General features: G+C 44.0%; 1 protein-coding gene across 3 annotated transcripts in view; it reads left to right on the plus strand.

The window, feature by feature from the left end:
* PTPRM (protein tyrosine phosphatase receptor type M) overlaps positions 1-27,323 on the plus strand; it is a 752,167-nt gene that overhangs the window by 509,231 nt on the left and 215,613 nt on the right. For all 3 annotated transcript variants that reach the window (XM_082853409.1, XM_082853410.1, XM_082853411.1), the window contains exon 14: positions 6,358-6,490. In XM_082853409.1, the coding sequence (XP_082709535.1) occupies positions 6,358-6,490 (133 nt within the window). The remainder of the gene's footprint in view (positions 1-6,357; positions 6,491-27,323) is intronic.

Raw genomic sequence — 27,323 nt, forward strand, 5'->3', positions numbered from 1 at the left:
AATTTTTCTGAGCAGCAAGACATGAAAGAACTGACAATAATCTTGAAAACCAGGGTGTTGCTATTTTTAAGAAAAAGAAAAGACCTCTGCAAAAGGTGAAAAATAACTATGAAAATTAGTTGAAATAGATTCTCTATTCCATAAAGTCATAAAAATGCTAGTCCAGAGTGGCTGAGGCATCCCCGATGGATACTTCAGAATATCTCTGGGGACCAGTGCTCTGAAACACACTCGGAGAAACAGTATTCTTACATGTTTCCACAGCTTCCATTTTGTTTTTTCTCATAAGGTTTCTCAACCTCCTGTTTCTCTTTTCAGCAACTTCCCACGGTTGCTGTCCCCCGACTCTTTTCTCTCTTTCCCCCCTCAAATACGAGAAGTGGAATTTTGGTATTTGATTTTGCATGTTGTGAGAATGAAGTATTTTGTTGTTTGAATCCAGTGCAAACGTTGAACCCAAACACCAGGTCCGCCATCAGGAAGCGGGCCAGGTATTTCCATGAGTGGCACCGACATCCGCCCAGTGCCTGGCGCTCTTAGACCGGAGGGCACTATGTGCGGCCAGTGGGGTGCCCTCCGTGAGCTCCTGCATCCTTGCAGTTCCCATCACCCACTTGGACCAGACATTGGAGGCCCCTGGCCTGGGTGAGGCAGTAGCCTTCATTGCTCTCCAAAGGGAACATCCTTCTTTCCTCCAGTTGGGTTTTGAAGCTCACCCGTGGCACCTCTCGTGGCCTCTTGCAGCGGGCACGGAAGGCTGAGGTGTCACTCGTCTTGCTCACCTCGAGTCCCCTGCAGAGCCTCTTTACAGGACCTGGAGCATAAAAGGAGCTGTTTATTTGAAGACTGTGAAAACCAAGATCGGCCGCATCACAGGGATGGGCATAGGATGGCTCGGGCAAGGGGTCCATCCTGTGTCCATCCCAGGGATGTCACTATCGGTGTCCATCCCATCTGCTCACTGGGATGGAACTCGGAGAAGAGGCCCTCTCTGCCTTTTCTCCTCCTCCCCCCCTTCCTCATCTAGTTGTGAGCAGGGAGGAGGGGCCCCAGCTCTGTGTTCCCGGATAAACCTGCAACCCCACCGAACCCACACATGTCCGTCACCATCTGCCTTGAGATCATCCGGATTCATCGCATGAGGCCCTTTTTCTCAAGGAGCCTGGGTGTCCACCTCCCCCTTCTTCCCCTAGACCTTCGCCCCCTTATCTCTCTGTACGACTCTCTCCAGGTCCATCCCTTCCGGCCCCTTCAAGGTCACTGCTCCAGCAGCCATCTCCTTTCCCTCCTGCGTCATCAACTTTTCCCTCTCTCGGGGACCGTGCGCATCACCATTCAGAATGCCCTAATTTCTCGCGTCTTAAGGAAAAGAGCTTCCCTGGATCCCCACACTCCTCCCTGGCTCCGTGGCGACACTCCCTCTCTGCCTGTATCACACTGACTTCCTCCCTCTCCTCACCGATTTCCCTCCTCCCCCCTCCCTCAATCTGCCATTCCTTTTCGTCTCCATTACTGGTCCCTCCTCGTGACGCACCCTCTCTCTTCACCTCCCAGGTGCCCTCCTGAGTCTCGTGGCTTTAAAGACCATCGTTTTGCTGGCAACGCCCCAAATGTTCACCCAAGTCTAGACCTCTCCCCTTTATGCCCCACAGCCTACTTGAGATCCCTTTGGGTGTCTAGTATCTCAAAACTAACTTGTCCAAAACCAAATTCCTGATTTCCCCACCTACCCTTCCACACCTGCCCCTCCAAGTCCTCTGCATCCCAGGACATGGTAACCCCATCTTTCCAGTCACTCCTCCCAGAAACCTGGATGTTGTATCAACACGTCCTCCATCCAATTCATGGACAAATACTGATGGCTGGACCGTCAAAATAGATCTCACGTGTGACCATGTCTCACAACCTCCACTGCCATCTTATTCCAGACCATCCTAATCTCTTGTGTGGACTATTGCAATAGCCTCGTAACTGACATACCTGTTTTCACTGTTGACCCCCGACGGTCTGTTCTAAACACTGTCACCAGTGACCCTGGTGATCCTACGTGATCCTGTTGAAAGCTAAGCCAGATCACATCCCTCCTCCGCTCCTAATACCCCCGTGGCTCCCATCTCGTGCAGAGGAAAAGCAAAGTCCTTCCAGGATCTCTTGAGGTGCCCCCAAGTCTGTCCTTGTGCCCCCCACTTTCCCCGGCATGTCCACTCCAGTCACACCTCAGTGTTTCACAGTCTCGTCTTGTAGCTTTAAACTTTTTCTTTCCACTGTCCTCCCTGGGTGTCAGCATACCTCACACCCCTTCCTCTTTCTGGTCTCTGCTCACATGTTATTTCTCAGTAATTCTTCTCTGATAGCCCATCTTGGAGCTCAGCGGCAACCGCCCTGCCCTGCCATCCCCACCCAACACGGGTTTCTCTGTAGCACGAGCACCGATTGACAACCTGCACAGTATCGTTTACCTCTGGGTCTGCATCCCACAGGAATCTAATTTCCACAAGGAGAGAGGCTTTTGTTTTACCCACGTGCTCACTGCTGTGTTTCTAGAACAGCACACGGCACATCGTTGGATGTGCAATAAACTCTTGATGTATAAATGGAGAATATTACTGATTTCCCCCACAGTCAAGGGCAGCCAGCCCTAGTCACCATCGTGCAGAGGTTCTGGGTAGCCACGCCCCCCTCCCTTCCCTCTAGAAAGGCTTTCTGTTTGCTCAGGAGAGGAAGACCTTGCCCTGGGGGCTCAGCCACTCCAGGCAGCGGTGACGCCTCCGTGTCCTTCTGGGCTGGTGTCCATGGGTCTTCGGGGGAAATTTATGCAGCCTGTTCAGTGGTCAGAACTGGGCCCAGACCCTCGAGCCAGTGGCTGAGTACATCCAGTTCTCAGCCTGAGAGCTGCTGTTACTGAATTTAACGTCCAACACTGGACCAAGACGGACTGTTTCCTGCCAAGTTGAAAACCAGCCAAACACTGCATTGGCTAATCGCTCCCTTTCTTTTGAGAGTTTTCACGTTAGACATTATATCTGAAACCTTAAATAATGCAGGCTCACTGGAATACCATCCTTTTTTTAAAAAAACTTTTTTTGGTCATCGAAACAAAACAACACACCCGGAGCTGTCACTGGGAGTCAGCAGCGTGGGCATCTGCGGAGATGATGTTCATTCTCCTTCCCCCTGAACATTTAGCTTATTTATCATTTTAATGAATACATCCAAGCCTAGATAATGCCCACTGTGAAATGCATACATTTGAATTTATTCTCTTTAAAAGGAGCTACATGTGCAGTAACCTCTAAGCAGGATGCACAGTAGAAGAGAATAAAAACACCTTTCCATGAAGAATTAGAATTTATACCAAGAAAAAAAGAATAAAAGTTTATACGTTAGAAACCCGGCAAGAAAATAAAACGGAAGGGGAAATATTATAACAACTCTCTTGCCAAGCAGTTTGTAAATTACACTCTTACGGGCATAGATTTGGGTAAAGGGGGAAAAAAACCAAGCTATCAGTTGCAACCACATTCTGTCACAAATTATCCTCTGTCTGAGGCTGACTGACAGCTCACAAGCACGTGTTTCCAAAGCAAGAAACGGGGAGAGAAGAGCATCCTGTGGGGGAAGGATGGAAGGAATCTCAGGCCGGGATGGAGGGCAGAGCTCACGGAGAAGGCAGGGATGGTGTGTCCCTGAGGGAACCTGCAGTGAATGACACACCTTAGCGAGATTTTCCCGGGGTCATGACTCATTTCAGCCCAACTTGTGTTTCCCCAGAGTAGTCCTAAACCCAGACACCTGGACGAGCCCCTTCACCCAGGCCCCACCACGGTGAGCTGGTGGCCGTACCTTTCAGGCAAAGGGAGGGTCGCGCACAGACCTGCAGGGCAGCCCTCCTCACGTTTTATCAGTTGCTCCCCCATTTTGCATGATTGCTGCCATGGTTACCTTGCACCTGTGTCCCACAGAGATTGAACATTTCATTTTCTTGACCTGCAACGTGAAATGAGTTAAAAGTAGGTGCTAAAGAATGATGATCCTGACCTTCGCTGGCTGCATAGCAATGTGCTTCCTGCAGGGAATGAGGGGCCGCAGGGCTGATCTCTTTCCCTGACCCAAGGATAGGTAGGGTCACTCCTCACTTCTCACAGAGCTTAGGAAAAAGGCTAAAGCACAACGTAACTAGTCACTTAGGTAACAGAAGCAAACACGTGACCATTAACAGGACGCTCTTCTCTTATGGAGTGTTTACAATGTATGAGTTGAATCCTTGTAATTTTTTAAATTTAAATTTTTAAGCCGAATCCAGTTTTTCTAAATAATTTCTTCCCTGTGTGTTGTATTTCCTGGAATAACTTAGTTACAAAAAACTTAGAGAATCATTTATTTAGAAAACATATCTGGAGAACTTGCATTCTATCCCTAGTGAGGTAAATGGAATGGTCCCCAATGTGCCAGCATTTGGAAGAATAAAACCAATTAGATTTTATTTTTTTAAGTTAAGTTTTCAAACTGGATAAAAAAAAAATCAGAATTGAAAACCATTGGACTTTTTGTCAGTTTTGTGAATTTGAAATATGTTATTTTTACATGAATGGCTTTTTTCACCTTTTATTCATCTTTTAAAACATACACAATGAATCTTTAAATTTTTCTTAGCAGTTTATTCAAAGTAACAGTATCCTCCAAATCTACCACTTGGCTGTATGTTCCAGTGGCCTGTTGTAGTGGTATACTTCAGATGCTATTATAATAAAAAACAGTAAATATTTTCAGGGTTCATTTGGACAACTGTTTGAGGGATATTCTTTCAAACAAAATAACAGAACATCCTCCTGAAGTGGTCAGAAATAAAAATGGCCTGTAAAGGCCATTTTTATTTATAAAAATAAAAATGGCCTGTAAAGAGTCATTATATCCGTCAGGGTTTGTATTTAATAAGGTGTGATTTTTCACATCACCACTGCTCTCCTTGCAACCGTTGCTTTGATTGGAAAGTACACGTGGGGTGGAAACTCGGGTGATCGTGGCCCTCCGTCTCCTGCCTTGTGTTTCTCCCCGATCTTGAGCAGCTCCGTCTGTCTGATGGCCACGGCCATGTTCAGGGTGCAGAGTCTCATATAAAATCTTAATATGAATAACTTTTGAAAGAAACATTTGTATGTTCCAAGTGGAAACAGATGGAAAGTTACAGCTTGACACCCTGCTTCTCTGCGATGACTCATCTTAGACTAAGCCCGGCCTGGAGTGCACAGGAGACAGTGATGGTTAAGTTTTTCAAGAATCAGATGAAGCATGAATGCAAAACCCAGTGGAAGAGTAGAAAGGGCTGGTACCATAGCCAGTGCTGATTTCATTTTTACCAACAAAAGCAAGAAGAAAATTCTAACATGAGAAATGTGGGCATAAAATTCCTACTTTCCCAATGACCTGTCTCCCTAGGGAGGGGACGTGATGGCTCAGATGCCAAGGACTGTCGTGCTCTGATTAAAAAGGGAGAAGCCCTTCAAAAGTGGATTCTGTTTAGTGAATTGAACATTTCAGTCCTAATATTTTTCATCCTGAACTCATTTAGCAGAGGAAATGGATATTTCATCAGACACAGACTTGACATTCCATCACATTATACTGTAAACAGGACAGATAGTGTTTTGAAACTGGGAAAGCAGGAGAGCTAAGACAGTGGCCACTGGAAGGCCCTGGTTATCTCATTTAAACAGATACGAAATGTGGGTGCCAGTAGTGTGATCATCGTCCTCTTCCCACTTTGTGAATAAATTGCTTAGAAGGAGTCTTTTGCCTACCAGATGTGACCTAGATTTAGATTTTCAAAGGCAAGGGGGAGAAAAATCTCTATTGTGTTAAAAAAACAATTGCTGGTAAAATGCACAGTAAGTGAGCTTATCTCTCTTCTCCAGGTGTTTGGGCTAATATTGTTATGGAATTACTGCTTCATTTATGAAAAATAATTGGGGGAAATGTTCCAGCAAATCAACTTTGGATAAAGGCTGAGGATGTCTATTGTGTTGGTAGCAAGTTTCTAAAAGGCAGAAAGATCAGGGAGCCCATAGAGATAATAAAAATATTTTAAAAACTGTGTTTGAGAAGAGTCTCTTATAAAAGGGTCAGTCGTGGGTGTGCTTTCCAACTTGTGTTGGGGGTTAGTGAAATAGGGAAGAACAATGCGAACAATTACATTCCTTTCAGCGCCTGTGAAAGCCGTTGAAAAAAAATCAAAGCTCGTCTGTCTGCTAACTCTGATAAGTCCTATGACTCTGTTAAATGCAGCAAAATTTTAAAAAGCTAACATTTTTATTCTCCCTTACCCACCGTGTCTTCTTTCTCGTTTCCTCTCCCCTTCAGGAGCTGCCACTCCAAAACCAGTCCCAGAACCCGAGAAACAAACAGACCACACAGTCAAGATCGCAGGAGTCATCGCTGGCATCTTGCTGTTCGTGATTATATTTCTTGGAGTCGTGTTGGTCATGAAGAAAAGGTGAGCTCCCGGCCGTTGCCACCCATATGCTTCTTGGCCCGCTGTTTGCCAAGAGGCTTCTTGTGTGTGAAAATACTCAGTTACTCATTTGGCTTTGATGACCAAGATACATCTGTGGCTCTGGTTGTTCCTATTTTGCATCATAAAGCATTCAAGGTTATGGGACAAAATTTAGGGTACATGGCTGTGATTTTGTGTAAATATGCAGTTTCTCATGCCGGGTCAACATAAGGATCATGTGTCTTCCCACAAGTTGGTTGGTACATAAAACTTGGCAGAATGAGTAAAATCATTTATTCACCAGGAAATGTTTAGTATTTACTAGCAACAGACTAGGTCTTGAGGATATGAGAAAAAAGACTTTTCCTTCTCATTATATTGAAGATTATGGCGGTGACAGAATTTACTGGGCCCATGTTATGTGCGGGCACCATGTTCATATCCCATGAGAAGGGGACTCTCAGAAAGCAGCTGGACAGCAACGCAGGGCATGGACACATAAGGACAAGAATGGTAGCATGTTGGATGTTACAAGGTTGCCCTGTTTGGCCAGGGGTGGTCAGAGGAGGAGAAAAACAGATATGGCTATAATAAGCAATCTTCACCTCTAATACGTGAAAAATAGGCAGTGTCTTTTGTCTTGTGGAAATGAGTGAAAACTTGCTTAATAATACAATGTTCAGTTTATATAGAAATGATCAACATAAAATATAGGCAGCAAGAAGTGAAAAGACAGATTGTCCCTTTTTTATGTAGTTTAAAAACAATTATAAACAACAGGGTCCTATGTATAGCACAGGGAACTATATTCAATATCCTGTGATAAACCATAATGGAAAAGAATATGAGAAAGAATATGTATATACATGTATAATCGAATCACTGTGCTGTACATCTGAAACTAACACAACATTGTACATCAACTAGACTTCAAGTTAAAGAAAAGATTTTTAAAAATGATGGGAGTGTGAGTAAGGTTACGGAGGATAGGAGGTGAGGACAGAGGGGTCGGCAAAACCAGGTCTTGGACGTCTTGTCTGGTCATCTAAGGCGCTGGACCTGGCCGTAAAATCCACTGGTGGCATTTAAGCAGGTAGTAATGTGACGTGCTTTTGCTCGCAGAAAGATCACCCTGATGTTAGGGTTGAGGCCAGCAAGGAGAGAAGAAGGCTGGAGTTAGGAAGACCAGCAACTTCAGAAACATAATGAGCTACGTTGTAGTAGCCGTTTGCAGGCCGATCTGAGGGAGATGACGCAAAATAGAAAGAACCTCCTTGCTGCCGGGGCAGTTCGTGGGGGTATCGTCACTCCCCAGATGTGGAATGTGTAGGAGGTGGGACATGTGGGGCGTGAAGACGGGGAGCTCAGCTCTGCACTTTTTTAAGTTCACTCTTCCTGTAACATGGAGTAGACATGACCACTGAGCAGTCAGATATGCTGGTGTGAGCCAGGAAGAGTACTTTCCACAGTCAGAGTCATCCATCCACATATGTCCGGCTGAAGCTGGGGCTGGGATGAGGGCACTTAGAGCTACTGTCGAGTCAGAAGGAGGTCAGGGATGAAGGTAAACCCTTGGGTCACAGCAATATTTAAGGGGGGAGTTAATATCCAAATGTGTATACATACATATACATCTTTCCTTGCTTCTTCCTTCGTTTTCTGGTAACTGGTCTAGTTACGCCTTAGGGCAACCAGCTGCTCTGTCCCAGCTCATAATGTGACTAATGGGTCCCCATCATTTCAGCTACTCCTCCCCACTTGTCATCCATCCTCTCTTCCTTTCTCTTTGCTCACACATCGTTTAATTTCTCTCCATTTAAAAATTTTTTTTTCTTGTGTTGAGAACTTTCACGATCTACTCTCTTAGCAACTTTCAAATATAAGCGCTATAGTGTGGTGTATATATAGTGTTACTAGTATAGTGATATTAACTGTAGTCCCTGAGCTGTATGTACATCCCATCCCCAGGACTTGTTTGTCTTATAGCTGGGAGCTTCCTCCTCCTTTTTCATTTCTCATCTCTCTAGCTTTCTTTTCTTTACCCTTCTCTGCTTCTCTAGCTGTCAGTCTCTTTATTTCTTTCTCCCTTCACATCTCTGTCGTTTTTCTTCCTTCTTCTCCGTCATCTCTCATACACTTTTTCCTGGATGTGCTTTTTCTCTCCCCACCTTGGTGTTTATGTAGAGAGCTTAGCTGTAGTACCAGTGGTTGGTACTTTTTTTTTTTTAATATGATCCAGTATAAATTCTAAGCAGCACTAGGCCCTTGTACGCCTGGATATTCAAACTGAACATTTTGGAGAGTTGATTTTTAGCTGTGGGAATGTGTTGGATTTTTGTGTCATCTGGCAAGTTCTCTGTGAGGAATAGCCTGAAACTACAAATCCAGTTGCCCTCGTGACCTTAGCTAAATATTAATTCATCCTCCAAGGGTCTGTTTCTGCAGTATTAATTCATTATTCCACCTTGGACTCTCAGGCAGTCATGGAGGTTGTGTTATAAATTATGCATTTGAAGAAACTGCCCATGGTTACATGTGGCCTTGATACAACTTTAGACTAAATTCCAATAACTCATATCAAATTTACATGATTATTTACTAGATAATAACCTTAAAAGGGTTATTTTCACAGCATGTGCCACTTGTGTATTTGCTTTTTCTGAAATATAGAATATGCTCCCTTGTAAGGCAAATTTTCCAATATACTATGCCTCTAAGTACAAAACTTATAAGATTTTGACCTGAACAGTCATGTGGTCCAAACTGTCCTATTTAATAGAAATTCCAAAAACTTCTAATTGTTCAGGGTTTTCTCCCAAAATTTGAGTCTAAATTTTAAAAGTTGTATTTTTAAACAGAACCGTTAAAATATGATAGTAATCATGAGTAAGTGGCTGGAGAGTTATTGATACATAACAAGCTACAGTGTTTGGTTAGCAACAGGGAGTTTAGATTTGGAATTCCTAGACCTGTGTTTTAACTAATTTTGTGATTCTGACTTTCTCTGGGCCTTAGTTCCTTCATCTTTAAGTTGAGCAAATTGCACTCCCCGATCTCTGAAGTCCCCCCCAAACTTTCCGGTTTTCTGTTACGTGGCAGCCAGTGGTGACACGACTATGCAGTTGCTGTCCTGCAAGTGCAGTGGGGGCTCCTTACTCTATCTCACGCTGTAAACATACACAGTTGCTTCTCCAAAGCTTGCTTTGTGCAGCAGATTCAGGTCTCCGTGTGTTGGCCGGTGAGGGGTTCATCTTTTAGCCACGCGTTTCCCATTGTCACACAGGAGGCACTCAGTTAAAAGGCGAGTAGTGGGGAGATGTAATGAGAGAAGGAGGGTGGGCAGGAAAGAGCTGGCTTTCAGTGTAGTGCTAGTCGTGTTTGCTTGTTCGAGCCTGTGCTAATCAAACTTGCAGGCCCACTCCTACCCGGGCCAGACTCTGGGTCGCCAGTGCGAGCACATGCCATTGGTCATAAGGACATCCTGGGCCCAAGAGAAAGTGTGGGTGAAGCAAATGCATCAGTACTTCTGGAAATACAATTGGAAGTCTGTCTTGCTGGGGAAAAGTCAGTAGTGACCGTCTGGGTGAGTCAGCATGCCAGGCCACGTGGGCCTGAGCTCTTTGGAGGAGGGACAGCAAATTTCCCTGGGAGACATTGCCAGTTATTAGCTTAACTAAGATCATGTGGGTGTCTGAAGGCTCAGCCTTCTCTAAAAATTAGTTGCTGGAATAGAACCTGTAAAATCTGTTCAACTCATACTAACTCATGGAATCCTTTCACACCTAGGCCATAATGACTGAAAACTGAGATGACCTTCAGTCTTATTTGGCTATAATGTTTTACAAACCTATCACAAATTAGACTAGTTGTTACCTGTTTGTGAATATTAATACATTCAAGCCTTGCCTAGACTAATACAATACAAAACCTGCTTTTCCTTAAAACCTTTTACAAAACCTTTCCGTGTATTTTTATCTTATTCTTTAAGAAAGCAATTTCTTATTACTTTCCCCTTCCCAGAAGTATGTGTTCTTCTGAGGGTGCAGTGTTTTGACGCAGCAAATGTTAAGAAAGGGTGTTGAGATGAATAGCTATGAAATAAGTTTCATGCAGAGTCACATGACAACACACTCTCAAAATTAATATAAAATAAGTTGAGTAGCAGATACTTAGTTTTTATCATTTTCATCCCTGTATAATTAAATTTATTTGTATAAATGAAAATGCCTGCATTTTCAACATTTTTCGTAAGGAATAATTTATCTCAATAACATGTTTGACAGAATTTAGTATACCAGCACCATCTATTTTACCCTGATTAATTATATTTACTATTGTTTCTAAAATTGCTATAGATCTTTTAGAAATTTGAGAACATTTGTATCAATTACAGTAATACTTCTGTCTCGGTCATTGTGGTAAATAGAAATTACAGAAGTTGTGAGTAAATGGAAATCATTAAAGACATACACATTCTTGCTGAAAATAGCAAATGTTAGTTACTCTACTTCATGAACACCTGTTATAGGTAAATGTGACTACTTCCATCCTCCAGCACCATACCTCTATCTCCTTCCCATAAAGCATTTTAACAGATGTACATTTTGCAAAAGCAGCCTATATCATTAAACATTTAGCACCTTTCTGTTATATTTTAAAAACACTGGAACTACCAAGATAAAAAAGTTCAATAACATAGGAAGAGTATCTGGAAACATGAAACAGAAAAGATAAGGGAAAAAGTCTGATGAAAGCCCTCTTTTCAAAGAGACGCCTACAGCATGTGAGTGCAGGTAAGTCGACATTAACTATAGTTTCCACCACTAGAGCTGTTGACACTTGACATGGGAAAATTTTTTCCACTGCAGTTAAGTGTGAGTTACATGTGAAAAATGCCTTAAGTCTGGATGCTTTATTCAAAGTCCTATTTCAAAATCACATTTTCTGAAAGTGCATTGAGAAAGTCACCTCTAGACATGTCTTTTTGGTTATTTAGAATATGTGTACTTGATATGTAGCTGTGTAAATAATACTCAGTAGCTGAGACTTTTCTCCTCAAGCACATGCTTTTGGCATATGTGAAACAGGATACGTGTGTTCACAAATAGGTCCAGAAATGCCCTCCTAATCAATCAATCAGCTAGTGTCCTTCAGTTTCCTAGGTGATAACTGAGCGGGCTCCTTGTTCAGCGGTAAATTAAATTGACCTTTTTAAGGGCTCTTCTAACCTGGACTTCATATGGTTACTCTAATAGCTCCCATATTCTGACTATTTCTGGACTCAATCTAATGGTTTATTTAACTATGTTCTATTCGGGGCTCTCTGGGCCCTCTTTATAAAGAAGATTTTAAAAGGAAGGTGGGGAACATAGGCACCAGTTTTTTTAGTTTATAGGAGGAGGGGGTCAGAGAATGATAAGGGCAGCCAACAGGCTTTAGAATCTCACAGACCTGTGTTCACACCCCAGCTCCTACCTGGTGGCAGCATAGATTTAGGGAAGTCACTTAACCTCTCTGAACTCAGTCTGCAAATGTGAAACGTGACGATAATGATGATGATGATAATGATAATGTGTGCGGGGGAAGTATGAAAATCAAGTATGGACATAGCTGGTGCTTGATAAATGATAGCCCAGAAGTTCAGAAAGCTGTTCAAGGTCCCGTGGGTATACGCGGCAGAGCCTGGGGTCAATCCAGGAGTGTCTGAGCGTTACCACCCCACTGGTCACAGCAGTAAAGCTCAGAGGTGCCTCTCACTCTGTAAGCCTCAGCTGCTCCTGGTAACCAGTAGCTGGAAACACCAAATAGTCGTCGGCTTGTTGCTGTTTACTCTTGCTGGAAGTCTACAGATATTTCAGACTGCCAGCCTGCTTTAATCTCCTTTTTGAGCTATCATTGGAGAATAGCTAAAAGAAAGCTTTTTCCTCTTCCTCCTTTACAGAAGCGTTTTGTCAATCCTTTCGAATACATGTGTTCCATGGCATTCTTGGAGCCGGTGGTTTCTGATAATTCGCAGCAGTGAGGATGCTGTGTCCTCGTCTGGTTTAGTGAGTGAGAGAACTTTGTTGAGTTTTATGGTTAAGCCTTCAGCAAGCGAGCTTCTCTCCTTCCTCCTCAGAGACAAACCCTAGATTCAGGGGGCTGTGGAGTGGGCAGCGGCCCCTGGAGACAGAGGCTGACACGGGCTCTGCTGAGCTGTGTGACCCTGGCACGTGGCTGGCTTTCTGTCCCCCAGCTTCCCCAGTAAAATGCCCCAAAGGCATCATAATAGGACTTTCCCATGAGTGTTAGGAGAAGGAAATGAGTGACGACCATTGCAGTGCTGGCCCCAATGAATATTAACTATCAGTACGCATGCTATGCTGCTTTGCCTGGGAGCTGTAGCTGAGGCTAGTCTCAGGTCCATTGCCCACCTTAAAGGCTTTGTTTCCACCCTCAGAGGCCAGGTGGGACCAGGAGCTGATCCTCCTTTGGAGGGGGTCCGACTCTCCGTGCGGAGTCCACGTGGAGAGCATGGGTCTTAGTTGTGAAGGTGGCTGGGAGCACAGCCGCCCGGAGGAGGACAGCTCACAGTCCCCGCAGCCTGAAGCCAGGCCTGGGTAGAGATGCTAGAGCTGAAAGCGCGAAGGAAACGCTCTTGGGCCAAACTGGCCCAGCGGTATTCCTTGTGCAGAGGCCCCTGCTCCATCTGAAGGTTTTACTCCCTACACAGAAGGAAGCCAAGTGCTGGGGCACCAATACCACCTCCCTCGCAGACTTCCCGCTAAGCCCCAAGTTCATCTGAGTAAGCATGGCCTTGGCACTCAGTGCAGATTCTTTGGGTACCCGAACCTGTCAGACCCAGACCCGGGCTGGGGCCGGTGGTCTGCCTCCCGGGTCAGAACAGAGGACAGCATCAGTCTTTCCCAGGTCCTTAAGAGCATCCTGCATCTATAGGGACTCCCCGAGCCTGCTCTAGCACCTCTCAAGAGGTGTGGACCCTCTTGCCATGTGACCAGACCTGAGCCTGCACGCACTGAGCTGGGCTCTCTCCAGCCATCTCAGGGCGCAGCTGTCCTACTGATTCCTATTGGAATGACCTGTAACTTTCCAGTACAGCTCGTTTGTATCCTGTATCCGTTAGCACAGCTTATTAAAACGTGTTCTTTCCCTGTATCATCCCTCAGAAGTTCAAGTCTAACGGTACCTATAAGGGGCTCAGAGGGGGTTACATATCTACCACTGAGATTGATGGTTCTCCGTGGTTGCTGTCCCGAGATGCTGTGCTGATGTCCCCAGCTCTGTCCCAGGCAGGCTCTTCATGTTGTAGAGGGTGTCTGTCTCATTCATGTTGACATGACCTCACGTTCCAGTTTGTAGGGTAGGAAACACCCAGAGCATGAAAACCGAGGATGTTTTACGTAGGATGATTGTTTAAACCTGTCGTCTTGGTCAGTGAATCCGAGAATTCAAACTTAACATTCTCACTCTTTCTAGTTTTGTATTAATGAGTAAAACAGTAATGAAAAATACTTAGACTATAGAAAATATATATATGTTAAAAAAAAAAAAAGTAGGCCAATATCTAACCTGACTTCTTTGGGCAAAATTCATGGTCCCTCTTCTTCTAATATAAATCTAAATTTCTTTTTAACAAGGAAAGGAGTTTTTCTTTTCTTTTCTTTTCTTTTTTTTTTTTTTTTGGCATAGCTCAGCATTGTAAGATGTGATGCCGTGTTAAATAATATATTGACTAATAGGAAAGGCATGTTTTTGCCCAGTGTCCTCACAGACTGTGCCTTTCAAAGGGCATAATGCTTCACTGGAAGGAGTTTTTGTTCTTATTTTCACGTATACTGTTTTCCTCTTGGCCCTGCTGTGGTGGAACTAAAGTAAAGCTATTTTTATGGGTTTTACAGCAACAAGTAAAAATTGACTCATTTATTAAATCCAACATCCTTCTATTTGTTTGTAAAAACAACACAAAACCAAAAATTGGCAAAAATGTAGCGCAGGTTATCCTATCTACGAATGGCCGATTTTCTCTCTCCTGCACACGCAGGCATGAACACAGCTTTCTAAAGTTAATTATGTTCCTGAGATGACTTGGAGCACCAGTAACCCGATAGCAGAATTCCAGGGTGGACCTGGGATGTGTTTCTTCCCTGACTCACCTCATCACAGCGCTCAGGCTGCACCTTCCATGCATTCAGCCTCCTGAATTATTCGGGTACCATCTGCCTCTTCTGTTAGATTCTAACATGTTACAGGCTGTGATGTGATCCTTTCGAATTATCTCTGACACCCCAGCACAGTCTTTGCGCCTAGTAGACATGGAGTATATTTAGTATTTAAAGACAAAAAGCACTCCTTTCATGCCAGCCCTTCAGTACCACCCTGGACTTTGAATCGCTGTGGCTTTTTATTATTAGGGATATATAAGTTTTATAATATAAGATGCTTTATTAATTTTTCTGTACTGTAGGTTTTCTGGTGGACAGATTCCCTCTTTTGAATAGTATGATTTTTAAAGGTCTGAATAACAATTATTTAAGTTTTTTATTTGATATATTAAAATCATTTAAATGAATAGGAATATATTTAAATTCAGATCTGGCTTAATTAAAAGAAAAATGGGCTCATATCTATCATTTACTTAAATTATCACTTATTTCCAAACCACCTTTGAAACATTTTTTATAATAGTGTACTGCCTTGCATATTTTTCACAAGCAACATCAATCGAGATAGAAATTATTATATTTAAAAAAAGAATAGGAGCCTCAGGATGAAGTTTTCTCTATACAATGAGCATCTGCCCTAAATAAATTAAAATATCCAGTTTTTCAGGTCTTCATTTCAGTGGGTTCACAATGGAAATGCTCAGACTTACGTCTTGGTAATTCACATGGGTCTTCTCATCTCCAGCCCTTCAGCTGCTAATAGCGCTCCCACTGCATCCTTGCACAGCATTGTTCCTCCAAGTGTGCTTGATGAGAATTTATGGTAAACATTGGCTCACTGGCCTTCTGTCAGAAGGAAAACATTAATAGAAACAAAATCAGGAAAAAGCCATTTCCTGAACAGCTTAATGTAAGTGTGGAGTTATCCGGAGCTATCAAAATGTCCTTCATCCTTTTCCCTGATTTATCTAAAAGCCTGGGTTGTGGGTTTGGAGTCAGAAGTCAGTTGTGGAAGAATTGGCTGCTCTGCAAAGCAAATTGCTGCATAATTCCTAGGAATGGTTCTTACCTTTACTAAAAGGGAAGGAGGAAAATCCCAGAAATACATTAAGACGGTGGGAACAAAGTGGGACATAGCATTAACTGAAATTCTTCTAGGAATGGTTCTTCCCTTTACTAAAAGGGAAGGAGGAAAATCCCAGAAATACATTAAGACGGTGGGAACAAAGTGGGACATAGCATTAACTGAAATTCTTCACTCGGTGGCTGTCATCTGGGAGTGGTATTGTCCCCTTAGGGGACACTGGACATGCATGAGGGTGTCTGCACGGAGAATGGCTTAATTGTATACATCTGTCAGCTGTATAGTTTCATAGTTACAATTGTCAAGGTTTTTCTTTTATAATTTATCCAGGTAGGGTTGACTCAGAGTTCTGGTCTTAAAGTCACAGGAGGTCTAGATTAAGGTCTCAATCAGAACTGCCTACAAGGAGGTCCAGGAGGGCTGACCCGGGGGGGGCCTGGTGAAGAGCGTGTCTGGAGAAGGTTGGGATGCTCAGGCCCGTTAGGTGTGCCACTATGTCACAGATATTACTGTCCCCTCCCACCCCTGGGGAAGTGAGAAATCTTGATTTCTTTTGTTAAATATTCTAAATTTTTTTAACACTGGCAACTTTTTTAATGCTTTGTTGGCCAGATAAAATGGGCATCCAGTTGCCAGTTGGTGATTCCTAACTCTATTTTAAGATAAGCCAAGCAGGAGACATGAAAATAACCCCATTTTAAAATCCCCTTACACGTTTCTGGCTATAGATGATGCTTATGCCAGAAAAAGACAATAGACTCTTTCCTTACCCACGTCTTCAGTACCTGAGATGCCCCCAAAATGATGAATAAATGGTTCCTACTTGGAAATCCATGAAATTTAAGCTTCGTTTATGTTGTCCGTGATGCCGGCAGGTGGTTTGGATTGTGTGCCTCCGGTTCATGACAAGAGCCCATCCCATCTTTCCGCGCTCAGAATCGCTGTTGACTTCTGTGTCGCTAGAGGAGCCTCAGATTGTAACATCTGTTAGAGCGCTTTCACTCAGAAGATTAACATTAAATTTATTAAATTCTATTTCTATTCTAATCATCTTCCTGGTCTTTCGAAACAGTTTCCCTAGCATGAGAGAGCCCTAGGCTGCCCCTGAAGTTGAATCCGGCCTCTGTACCCAACACCGAATTAAATCTTGGAGACAGAGTTTTGGTTGAAGTAGAAAAGAAAAGCTTTATTGCTTTGCCAGGCAAAGGGGGCCACAGCAGGCTAGTACCCTCAGAACTGTGTGTCCCAGCTTGGAGGGGGTAGTGAGGAGTTTTATAGTAATGGTTCAAAGAGGGCATGGTCAGCTCGTGGACATGCTCCTGATTGGTTAGTGGGGAGATAGGAGTCAGCATCATCAACCTTCTGGTTCCAACCGGTCTGGGGTCTAGTGCTTGTGGACAGTACACCGTTAACTTCTCCCAGCTGTTGGGGGTTTCAGTATCTGCAAAAGAGCTCAGAGATGTTGTGTTTCCCTTGCTGGAACCAGGACCCTGCCCCAAGCCTGCACTATTGTTTCCTGACTGCTCCTCCCTTGTCGCTGCATCCCCTCCCTTCCCTGATTAGCAGCTGTTTGAACTGCCCCTTGGAACTCAAGGAAGGTCATGGGGGCTGAATAAAGCCTATTTCCTATAATCAAGAAATAGGGGACGCAGAAAGGCTTTTGTGCCCAGGGTCCTGTTTGGTTTCACCCCTGACCATGCTTATCATGGTGGATGGGGTCTCAGGAGGGAAGCCAGTTCCTCCTTCCTAAGGCAGCCTCCTGATGGACTGTGCCCAGCTGACCAAGTCAGAGCCCGGGGGGCTATGGGTTCTCCCGCTGCATAGCCCAGCCCAGGTAAGAGAGCCAGAAAACCTGGGGATCCTGTGAGAACAGGCTCCCTGCTAGCACCATGGCTGTTGATTTTGTTATGCTGAGTTTGAGAAGCAGTAGGACTTATGTATCTGCCATCATCTGAGAATAAAACGGGAGTGTATTTCCCTGTATACCCTTTACCTCCCACCCCAATACACATACATCTTTATGGCCTGTCTTTAAGAAGGAGAATCCAAATTTAAATAATCTCTGGTGCCCTGAAGTTTTGGAACTGCGCCAGTGTCCAATCCAAGACCCCACTTGGTCTTGACATCAGACTGCAGTTAGGAGACTCTTCTGCTGCCTTTGGCTGCAGCGAATCCTGGAGCCTTCACAGCACATCCAGAGACCTGACCCCGCAGCCCCGCCCCCTCTGCTCAGCGGGCATCTAGCACTTTCCAAGGAGCCCCCAGGAGCCTCAGAGCCACTCCACGGCTGTGCCACACTCACTCTGGGGCCAGGAACACCCACTTGCATTCCCTGGCAGGAAATTCCTCAATGCCTGAGCTCTACGGCCTTCACTCCCAGAGCAATTTAATTTCCTACTGCCCTAATTGCTGTGCTGGTGCCTGGACTTAAATGGCCCATCCATTTGGATCTCCAAACAGCCTCTGACTCACCCAGAAACTCCTCCCTAAGTTCTAAAATGGCTATTTTTTTAACCTGGAACTTTGGGGTGCCAGCCTGATTCTGTAAACCTTGCATAACTCTATATCAAGTCTGGTTTATTGAACGCCCCTCACGTGGTGACATGCCCATCATTGTGTCAGCGTGAGGTCCAGGCTCTGTCTGTCACCCCATCCTGAGCCCCTGCCATCCACGGCTGATACCCAGGTTGGTAGTGATAGGTCTCCAGGGAAGCCTTCCAAGCACAGAGCTGCTGACAGTATTTTAACGAAGGAAAGCAACAGAAATAAATGGTTCATTCCCATTCTGCATACATTTCTACTTTTATGATCTACACTGATATAAAGAACAACAATGACAACAAAATTTAACTGAAGTTGTAAGTCGCAGAGTTAGAATAATGATTCACTGTATGAACAGAGAAACCGACTCTAGGAAGAATGTGGTTGATTAATGAGCTTTGTTAACAAGTTCACAGTTTCAAAGGTCAAAATTACAGACCTGACGATGTACCGCGCAACACTCTTCACTGATGTTCAGGTCCTTTTCCTAACACAGAGCATCAGAGGGCATCACCAACAATTATTTTAATACCATGTGTTCTATGACTTATAAAATTTTGGATTCTTAAAATATCTTTTAATTACTCTCCTGACTAGTGCATTAGCCTCAGCGTTTTTTAGTTTAAACTTAGGGCACTCGGCAATCATTTCCCTTTCACTGTGACACTGCTAATTTTAATGACAGTATGTGAAGAACCTACAACAATTAAGCTGGAGCTCTGAACAGATAACAAATCTTGTTAAGCTAAGGAAAAGGAAATAACCATAATGAAAGATCCATAAGCTAAGAGAGAAACTGAGTTGGTTATAGAAAGACAAATTAAAGTAGATTTTTGGATTCTAAATTATTGTTGATTATGATAGCTTGAGGGACTCCCTGGAAGAGAATGGATTAGCCCACAAGTCTCTCCCAAGTTAATTTCGTGATTTGGCAAAACACAGCTTGTGAAATTTATTTCTCTGGCCACATGCAATCCCTTTTTAAATATGCATGAAAGGAGAAGCATACTGAACCGGGACCCAGAGATGCAGCCTTACTGTTTTTATTGACAAAAATGTCTTTCTACGTATATACCACAAAGAATTGAAAGCAGGGACTCGAACAGATGTTTATACACCCTCATTCGTAGCAGCATTATTCACAATAACCAAAAGGTGGAAACAATCCAAATGTCCATCAACAGATGAATGGACAAACAAAATCTGGTGTGTCCATACAATGGAATAGTATTCGGCCTTAAAAAAGGAAGGACCGTCTGGCACCTGCTACAGCATGGATAAACCTTGAGGCCATTATGCCAAGTGAAGTAAGCCAGACAGAAAATCACAAGTATTATATGATTCTACCTCTGTGAGGTACCTGGGGTCATCAAATTCACAGATACACAAGTAAACTAATGGTGAGCAGGAACTGGGGAGAGGAAAGAATGAGGATAGTGTGTAATGGGTGCCAGTGTTTCAGTTTAGGAAGATGAAAAAGTTCTAGAAATGGATGGTGGTGACGGTTGCCCACAATGTGAATGTACTTGATGATGAAAACTTAATTAACTATCAAGTTAAGAAGAAAAAAGGGAATTTTATTCGAGCCAGACTGAGGATTATAACCTGGGAAGCAGATTCTCAGAAAGCTGAGAGCTGTTCCACCTGTTAGAAGTCAAAGGCGCAGTCATATACGTTTTTGAGACAAAGGATCGTCCATCAAAGTGACATCCTGATATATTACATAAAGTTCACCAAGGATACGTAGTCCAGGTAGGCACAGGCAAAGCGAGCAGCAAGTTGCCATGACCCCCTACGGAGCTGGGAAAGCACACAATGCTTTTAAGTTACATTTGCTACCGTGAGAAGAAAGAAAAAAAAATTGGTATTTACTGTTGAGCAGGTCTTCCCATCTTTGAGGAGCTCTGATTAATGTATACGAGAGATGCACATTGCACATTAGGGAGGGAGAAGGCGCAAACAAACACAGAGAGAGAATTTTATGTTTAATTTTTTTCTTGTGTTGCCTTAAAATATAAATTTTATTTCATCATACTTAATGCCACTGAGCTCTACACTTAAAAATGGTTGTTAGTAAATTCTGTGTTATGTAGATTTCACTACAATTTTTTTTAATGGTTTAATATTGGTAGACAAAGGATGTTTAGACAGGTTTTGAGGTACTGCCCTCACCATTCTAACCAGCAGTCAGCCCCGGAGCATTAGGCCAGCCTTGGTACGGGGACCAGGTGTATGAGGGAGCGTCTGCCTTTTGAACTCTCAGGCCTGGGCTGCTGGGAGGGTTGCTTTGCCGAGCTCACAGCAGGAGAAAACTGATGCAATTGTGCGTGTTTACCTGGGGTTAGGAAAGCTCCAGAAAGATATCCAGCCACATTCAGAGCACGCAGCCCGGAGTATCCTGCATCGTTACTGACAACGGTGAAAGCAAGGAAGCCAAATTGCCTCCGAAAAGCACCTCCTGAATTGTCACCTTAATACCCCCCAAAGCCAAGCAGGACGGCCATCAACCTGGAACCAGCCGGAACACATGTGCCCAGATTCCTGGGGAGGCACAGGGTATTTCAGTCATAAGTGAAGAAAACAATGTGCCCTGTGCCTTATTTTAAGCCACCAGAGACTGGAATGTGGGTAGTGCTGGCGGAGGCTCTCAACAGCTGTCAGTTTTTTATTTTCTTTACTAGTAACAGCGACTGCACAGATCACCGACAAACAGAATATGAGTGTGTCTAGCATTCTAGAAGCTCACAGCACTTCAGATCCAATCCACATCACTCCCTAGTGCAGGCCTCAGAATTTGTGCACTTTCAGCCTTACGGCTTTGATTAAAAAGCAGAAAACAAAGAGAAAATAAATCCCGTACGTGCTGCCTAGAATGTAGGGCTGGGGCTCCTCTCATTCCATGGGTGAGTCCTGAGTCGGTCTCCGGTTTCCTGTTTCTAAGCAGACTTGCTGTCTCTGAGTTGATTGGAAGCCCTCTGAGGGCAGGATCGCTGAGTGAGTGAATAGACAGCAGGTCCTGCCAACATGACCCCTGGGCACTCTTCCCACCGCGTGGCCCCCTGCCCCCTGCCGGCTCCTCACAGAGGCGTAGCTGACTCCAGACTACCTGCTTCAAGTCATGACCAGGCAAGGAACAAGTCCTGTTCTTGCGCTCCTCTTCCTGCAAAACCCTGTCCCTGAACTGCAGCCTCCTTTTTGTGACTGGAGTCACGTGAAGACAACGGTACCCCCAGAATGGAATTCTGTGTGACTACCCTACCTTGAGGCACCACATTTTTGTATATATTATGTATGTCATCTGTAGGAGACTTCTTACAGGGCCCATCCTTCCTCCAAACAAGTTTATTGACCCAGTGAGATGATAATGACCCAAAAAAGGAGACAAGGGGCTGCCCTGGTGGCGCAGTGGATGGGAGTCCGCCTGCCGATGCAGGGGACACAGGTTCGTGCCCCGGTCCAGGAAGATCCCACATGCCGCGGAGCAGCTGGGCCCGTGAGCCATGGCTGCTGAGCCTGCGCGTCCGGAGCCTGTGCTCCGCAACGGGAGAGGCCACAACAGTGAGAGGCCTGCGTACCGCAAAAAAAAAAAAAAAAAAGGATACAAGCAAGATTTACCTTGAGAAATCTGAATTACTAAACATCCACAAGTGAACATGAGTTGGCTTTTCTCAATAGTCATTCCATCTGTGTTAGTTGTTACTTATTTAATAGTGATGGTGATGATGATGTTGATAGCCAATAAAAATTCAGCATCTGCTTCAGACTAGGCACCATTACAAGTTTTTATGAGTGTTATCACAGTTAGGCCTTGTAGCAACACAGAGACAAGTAAATTGTTTAAAGTCACACAGACCGTAAGCGACAGAAGCAGAGGTGAAGCCACACCACCTGTCTCCAGAGCTTCATTCTGAGCAGTTCTGGCTCTTTAGTTGAAATGAAACAGACATAGAAAAAAGACGGACACAATACCTACCCGTGGAAAAGAAGCCACAGGAAAGTCCCATGACCTATATTGTAACCAGCATTCCCATATTTCTCATCCCAGTCATTTGGTGAGAGAAGAAAATTGTGCCCCGTATGAGAGAGGAGCCCTGCAGGGCCAGGTGGACAGGCTCGGAGCTGCCCCTGGAACCCAGCTCTGCCACTTACGCTCAGGAAGCAGAGGGGGGACCTGGGTGACTCGGGCTCTTTTCGAAGCCTTTGACAAACAGAGCATCTCAGTAGGCTTGAAATCGGCCACAAAAAACGGCCACGTTCATGCCTAAATAATGTTCAAGCATCACGGTCCACACACAGTAAAACTCCACGTTGGTTCTGCAGCTCCATCTCCCAAATGCAGCGAATACTTGGCTTGGGAATCCTGCCACTGCCCCCACTTCTGGCACACGTAGTGTTCAGCCCACGAGTCCACACGAAGCCTGTCGTTGCCGTGTGTGTGCATCACCCTGAGGGCCAGGCCCAGCTCCTCGGCGCCGCCCTCATCAGCTGGGCTCACCTTTCCAATGCCAAAGTCCATCATTTAGATCCTGTTTCCAACCCACAGGAAAGACTGGACCTTGACGCTCCAGCTGTGTTCTCGTTTCTCATATCCTCACTTGTTAGATCCTCAGAGGAGCCGCAAGGCCGCCGGGCTATGGGGGAACAGGGTCCAGCCCTGCGTTTCAGCACTGCCAGGCCTCTCCTGAGGACGAGTCACTGGCTGGTGCTGGTGGAGGCGTCTGGAGTTCAAAGGCAAGGAGTCTAGTGTCCTGAGTGAAGAAATTCCATGCAGCGTGAGGTGTGAACCTTAGCCAGCCAGGTACAGGCTCTCCAAGTGGGCTTGCGAATCCTCCCTTCAGAAACAGGCAGGGGTGGCCTGTGGTCCTGATGTGTGGAAAGCTGGGTAAGATGAATGTGATAGAGCAGCGCTTATTTTTTGGTCTCTGCTGACATAGCGTAGCATCAGATGCTGAGACAAATATTACCTTCCAACGATGCAGGGAGATGGGATGGTGAGTCTAACATCTTACCATTTTGGCTGGCATCGGGGCTCTAAAATGATTTTCATACCAGCTTTCCGCGCTTGCTTGCTTTCTTATTCCCAGTTGTAGTTCCCGTTCGTATTCTCTTCTGCTAGGCAGAGAGCCATCCAGCCTCCCAGCTCTGGACAGCCCTGAGGATGTTTCTAGCACTCAGCTAAAAGCATTTACTGACGTCTATATCTATTTCAACATTATTTTACAGTATTAATTTTAATCTGAAAGGTATTTCCTGAGAGCTATTACATATTTTAAATGAATTTAACCAGGACATATTTTCATTTTTGGTCACGTCTAATCTGATTTTGATGCCAAACTGTTTGGTTTTCACGTTAAACCTGGCAGCCCCAGACCACTTTATAGCCAAACTGAAGTAATAGGAGACTTATGGCAAGGTCTTTATAACATCTTTTGTAATTCTTACAAAATATGCTTTGAAGTAGCATCATAAATATCTTAAACTTAGCAAAAATAAACGCTTAAGCTACAGTTATTGCCTGCGGTACTCTTGGTTTTAATTTTTTTTCCTCCCTCTCGCTAACAGATTTGCTAAATTTGGTAATTTGCAGATTGTTTCTTCTATATTAGTGAGAAAAATAAGTTAGTTCCATATTCATTTTTCTTAAAATAACTATTTTCTCAAGTTCCCTGTATAGAAATCAGCACCCAATTATTTGTGTTAATGGAGGAGAGAAAAGAGTCAGATAAAACAATGGATAATCACACATTGTTTACATAGGGGAAAAATGCTGAATTTTGTGAAACAAAGCTGACTTATGGACCGTTCACCCCTCTCTTACTAACTTGCATGGAACAGGATTTAACCAGTGCAAATCTACATAATAACAAATTTCATTGCTTTGGAACTCCCCTCAGTAGGACCTTCCAGTTGTGTGCCCAACCTCACGATAGCACAGACACCCTGTCACCATAGGTAGGTAGTAAACAGGAACCTTTGTTCACCCGTGATCCAGATTCATCTAGTATCACACAAGTTAGCCCTGCCGGACTCAGTGGAAGAAGTTAAATAAAACACATCGCGTTCCTGTTTGACTTTGGAATTAAACTTCTCTATAAACATCCTATCAACACCCTTAGAGCAAGCTTCCTTAAAGAAATATTGTGAGTGTGTGGAAGGAAAATGCAGACTGAAAAGGATAAAGGTCGACGACACATCACAGTGAGAAACGCAAGACCATGGTCAAGAGTCCTATCCTCCCCTACCTTTCTGTGTTCATTATTTTCTTTTCCTTCCCCCAGAAAAGTTAGCTGAGAAAGGCCTGTTGCAGTGTATGACAGATACACGTTAGCAATGGCTGCCCCCAAAGCCACGCCTCCAAAAATACCATGTTGACAAAGGCAAGTGTTGCTTATCAGATTAATGAGACAAAAACTTTTTGTTTGTTCTTCCAGGGCATGAGGGAAGAGGGAAAGTCATAGATTTAAATGGATTTCTTTAAAACTACCCCTCCCCACTGCTTAGTGCATTCTCTGAACACTTCATAAAGCATCCTCCATGCAACTTTTCCAGATAGCAGTGCTTTAGACACAGACACAACGTTCTCAATGACAAAGGAGAAAAAAAGCGTACCTCACTCATTGATAGCCATCGTGAGATTCTTCCAATTCATGGGATTGGTAAGAATCTCGCCCAAGGCAGGAATTCAGTGTGGTGTATGTGTGTACTTTTATTCAGTCTAGAGGAATCACAGGGACTGATTACGAATTTTTTTTTTTTTCTGCAAAGCGTATATATTCATATAGGCTGAATGGATGCTAATTCCCTGAAATGTGATTTTCCTTTTAATGCTGGGTACATTTTTGTTTTCTGTAAGTACTTATTCCTGACACAACTGTGTAAGTAATTTGAAAACATGATTTAGTATGCAAGGATTCACTTTCCACTTCTATCATTTGGAATGCGTTTAATGCACGAGATTGTTCAAACTAAATGATGCATAGAATTTCAAGAACTGCAAGGAGCCTTGGAGTTCATCTCTTCCTAACCTCTCATTTTATAGATGAAACAGACCGAAGCCCAGATAAGCTAAATGCTTTGGTGGTGATGTTGGGGGGCAGAGGAGGGGACCCACAGCTGTGAAGCCCAATGTGCAACTTCTGCACAGATCGCTTTAATGCGACTTTTCTGGTGCTTAGCTGAGTGATGTCAGCCGAGCTGATTTCGGGACGTGTCACTGACCATGAAAGGGCCAAGCGATTAATTTGAGAACGTCTGTATTTTTCTAGTGCAGCTAGGTGAGCTCCACTAAGCAAGAAGTCTTAATCTGTGACAGGCCCCAAACGTGGGGACAAAGTGCCCGGCCCGGAACAGGCCAGATGTGATCGACCACCGTGCCAGCTACACAATTACAGTCATCACAGTCTTTGCTCCCTCAAACTACCAAGCAGTAAATTTTTACATGAGCTGAGCACTTGTTGTTATTAAAGCTTCATTTTACTGTTTTCTGTATGCAACAAACATTTAGCATTAAATTCACTCAAGAAAAAAAAAGCTCTCAAAATTATATATAGGCAGTCTTAGGCCTATAGCTACTTTATTTAGGGCCTTTAAAAGTAATATTCAAAGATTTGCCTACCTTTCTGTTTGTTATTAGAAATAAAAGTTTAGACTCATGGCCTTGGCTAGGAGGAGAAACTCATTAAAGGAGCAAAACACAGGAAGATTCCTGAAGGATCAATCTCTGGACCAGTCCAGGCAACATTACAGTCACTGGAGCAGAAGGTCTTTTCTTTCCCTCCCTCCTGGTGGCCAACACAGAGGTCCAGGCTTCTGCTGCTTGTGAAGTGACAAGCACATTTAAAGGTGGTGTGGAGTCACCACCGATTGTCAAAACGAGTCCAGAATGAAACCGTTCATCCCTATTTACTTCTGAGTTGCATAATTTGCAGATGTCCTGCAGCAAAAATAAATTAGCTCTACATTTTCTATTGAGCAGAGCCTTCCGACAGGGTGTCTTATGAATATTCTTCAGTCTGTTTGCTGAGGGGGAAGAGAGGCTCAGAAGATCCCCAGGCTACAAGAGTGGCAAGAAACTCATACTCCCAAGAAAAGATGCTACGTTAAAATTAAATACCTGGATAATTAATGCAAAGCACAAAAATCATGTAGACTTAAGTAAACTTTTCTTGCTAAAAACTTTTTTCTTTTAAGTTCCAGTGTTGACTCTCTGAGGGAGGCTTATAGTAATGGTTGCGCTTCTTGCATCCAGAGTGTGCAGGAAGTCTGCAGCTATAGATGTCTCTGTGGCAAATGGGCCGCATGGTGTCACCACCGCGGCCCGTAATTTATGTTGCTTAGGGACTGTAGTTTTCTAACAGACTGAACTGTTAGTTTTCAGGAGGATTTAATGAGATATTGGACCAAATGCCACTGGTCTGCCACGGATGCGGGATTGTGGGAAACGAGGAAATGTGGCTTTGTAAACAGCTCGGACCTCTGTGAGGGGAAGCAGGCTGGGGCCTTGGTGAGAGAGAACCACGGCAGGAGAAAACATGGCAGGTTTCAAGTCCTGTGTTTGCATCTCTGTCCTGTGCTCATTTAGAACAGGAGGCTGTGTCTAGCTTGGGACCCTGTTGACTGCCCAGAAAAAATGGTCCATATCTGGAGGTAGGCAATAAGGGGCTGAGGTTCTTCTGTGTCGTTGTTGTTGTCTGCGTGTTCGTCGTCTGCATGGCCTTATAATTCCCCCAGATATGCTTGTGCTGTATTCCCATTTTCAATAATATTATCAGATAATTGACATCAAGACTGAACTGAAAGATTTTTTGCCAAGAAAACAGTCTCTTCAGAATGAAATTCTTACACATCATTTTGAGAGCCTTGACAATTAGACTCTTCCCCTAACATTTTAGGACTATTTCTTTCTTTCCTTCTTCTTTTTTTTTTTTTTTTTTAATGACCATGGTCAGGACAAGAGGTCATTTCTCAAAAAAAAAAAAAATTATTCAATTCATGAGTTCAAATTTTGGTTTGTCTCTTTAGGACAGGCAGGTGTTGTTAGATATTT

This window comes from Leucopleurus acutus (genome assembly GCF_964270905.1).
Source record: "Leucopleurus acutus genome assembly, chromosome: 13".
Lineage (NCBI taxonomy): Eukaryota > Metazoa > Chordata > Mammalia > Artiodactyla > Delphinidae > Leucopleurus > Leucopleurus acutus.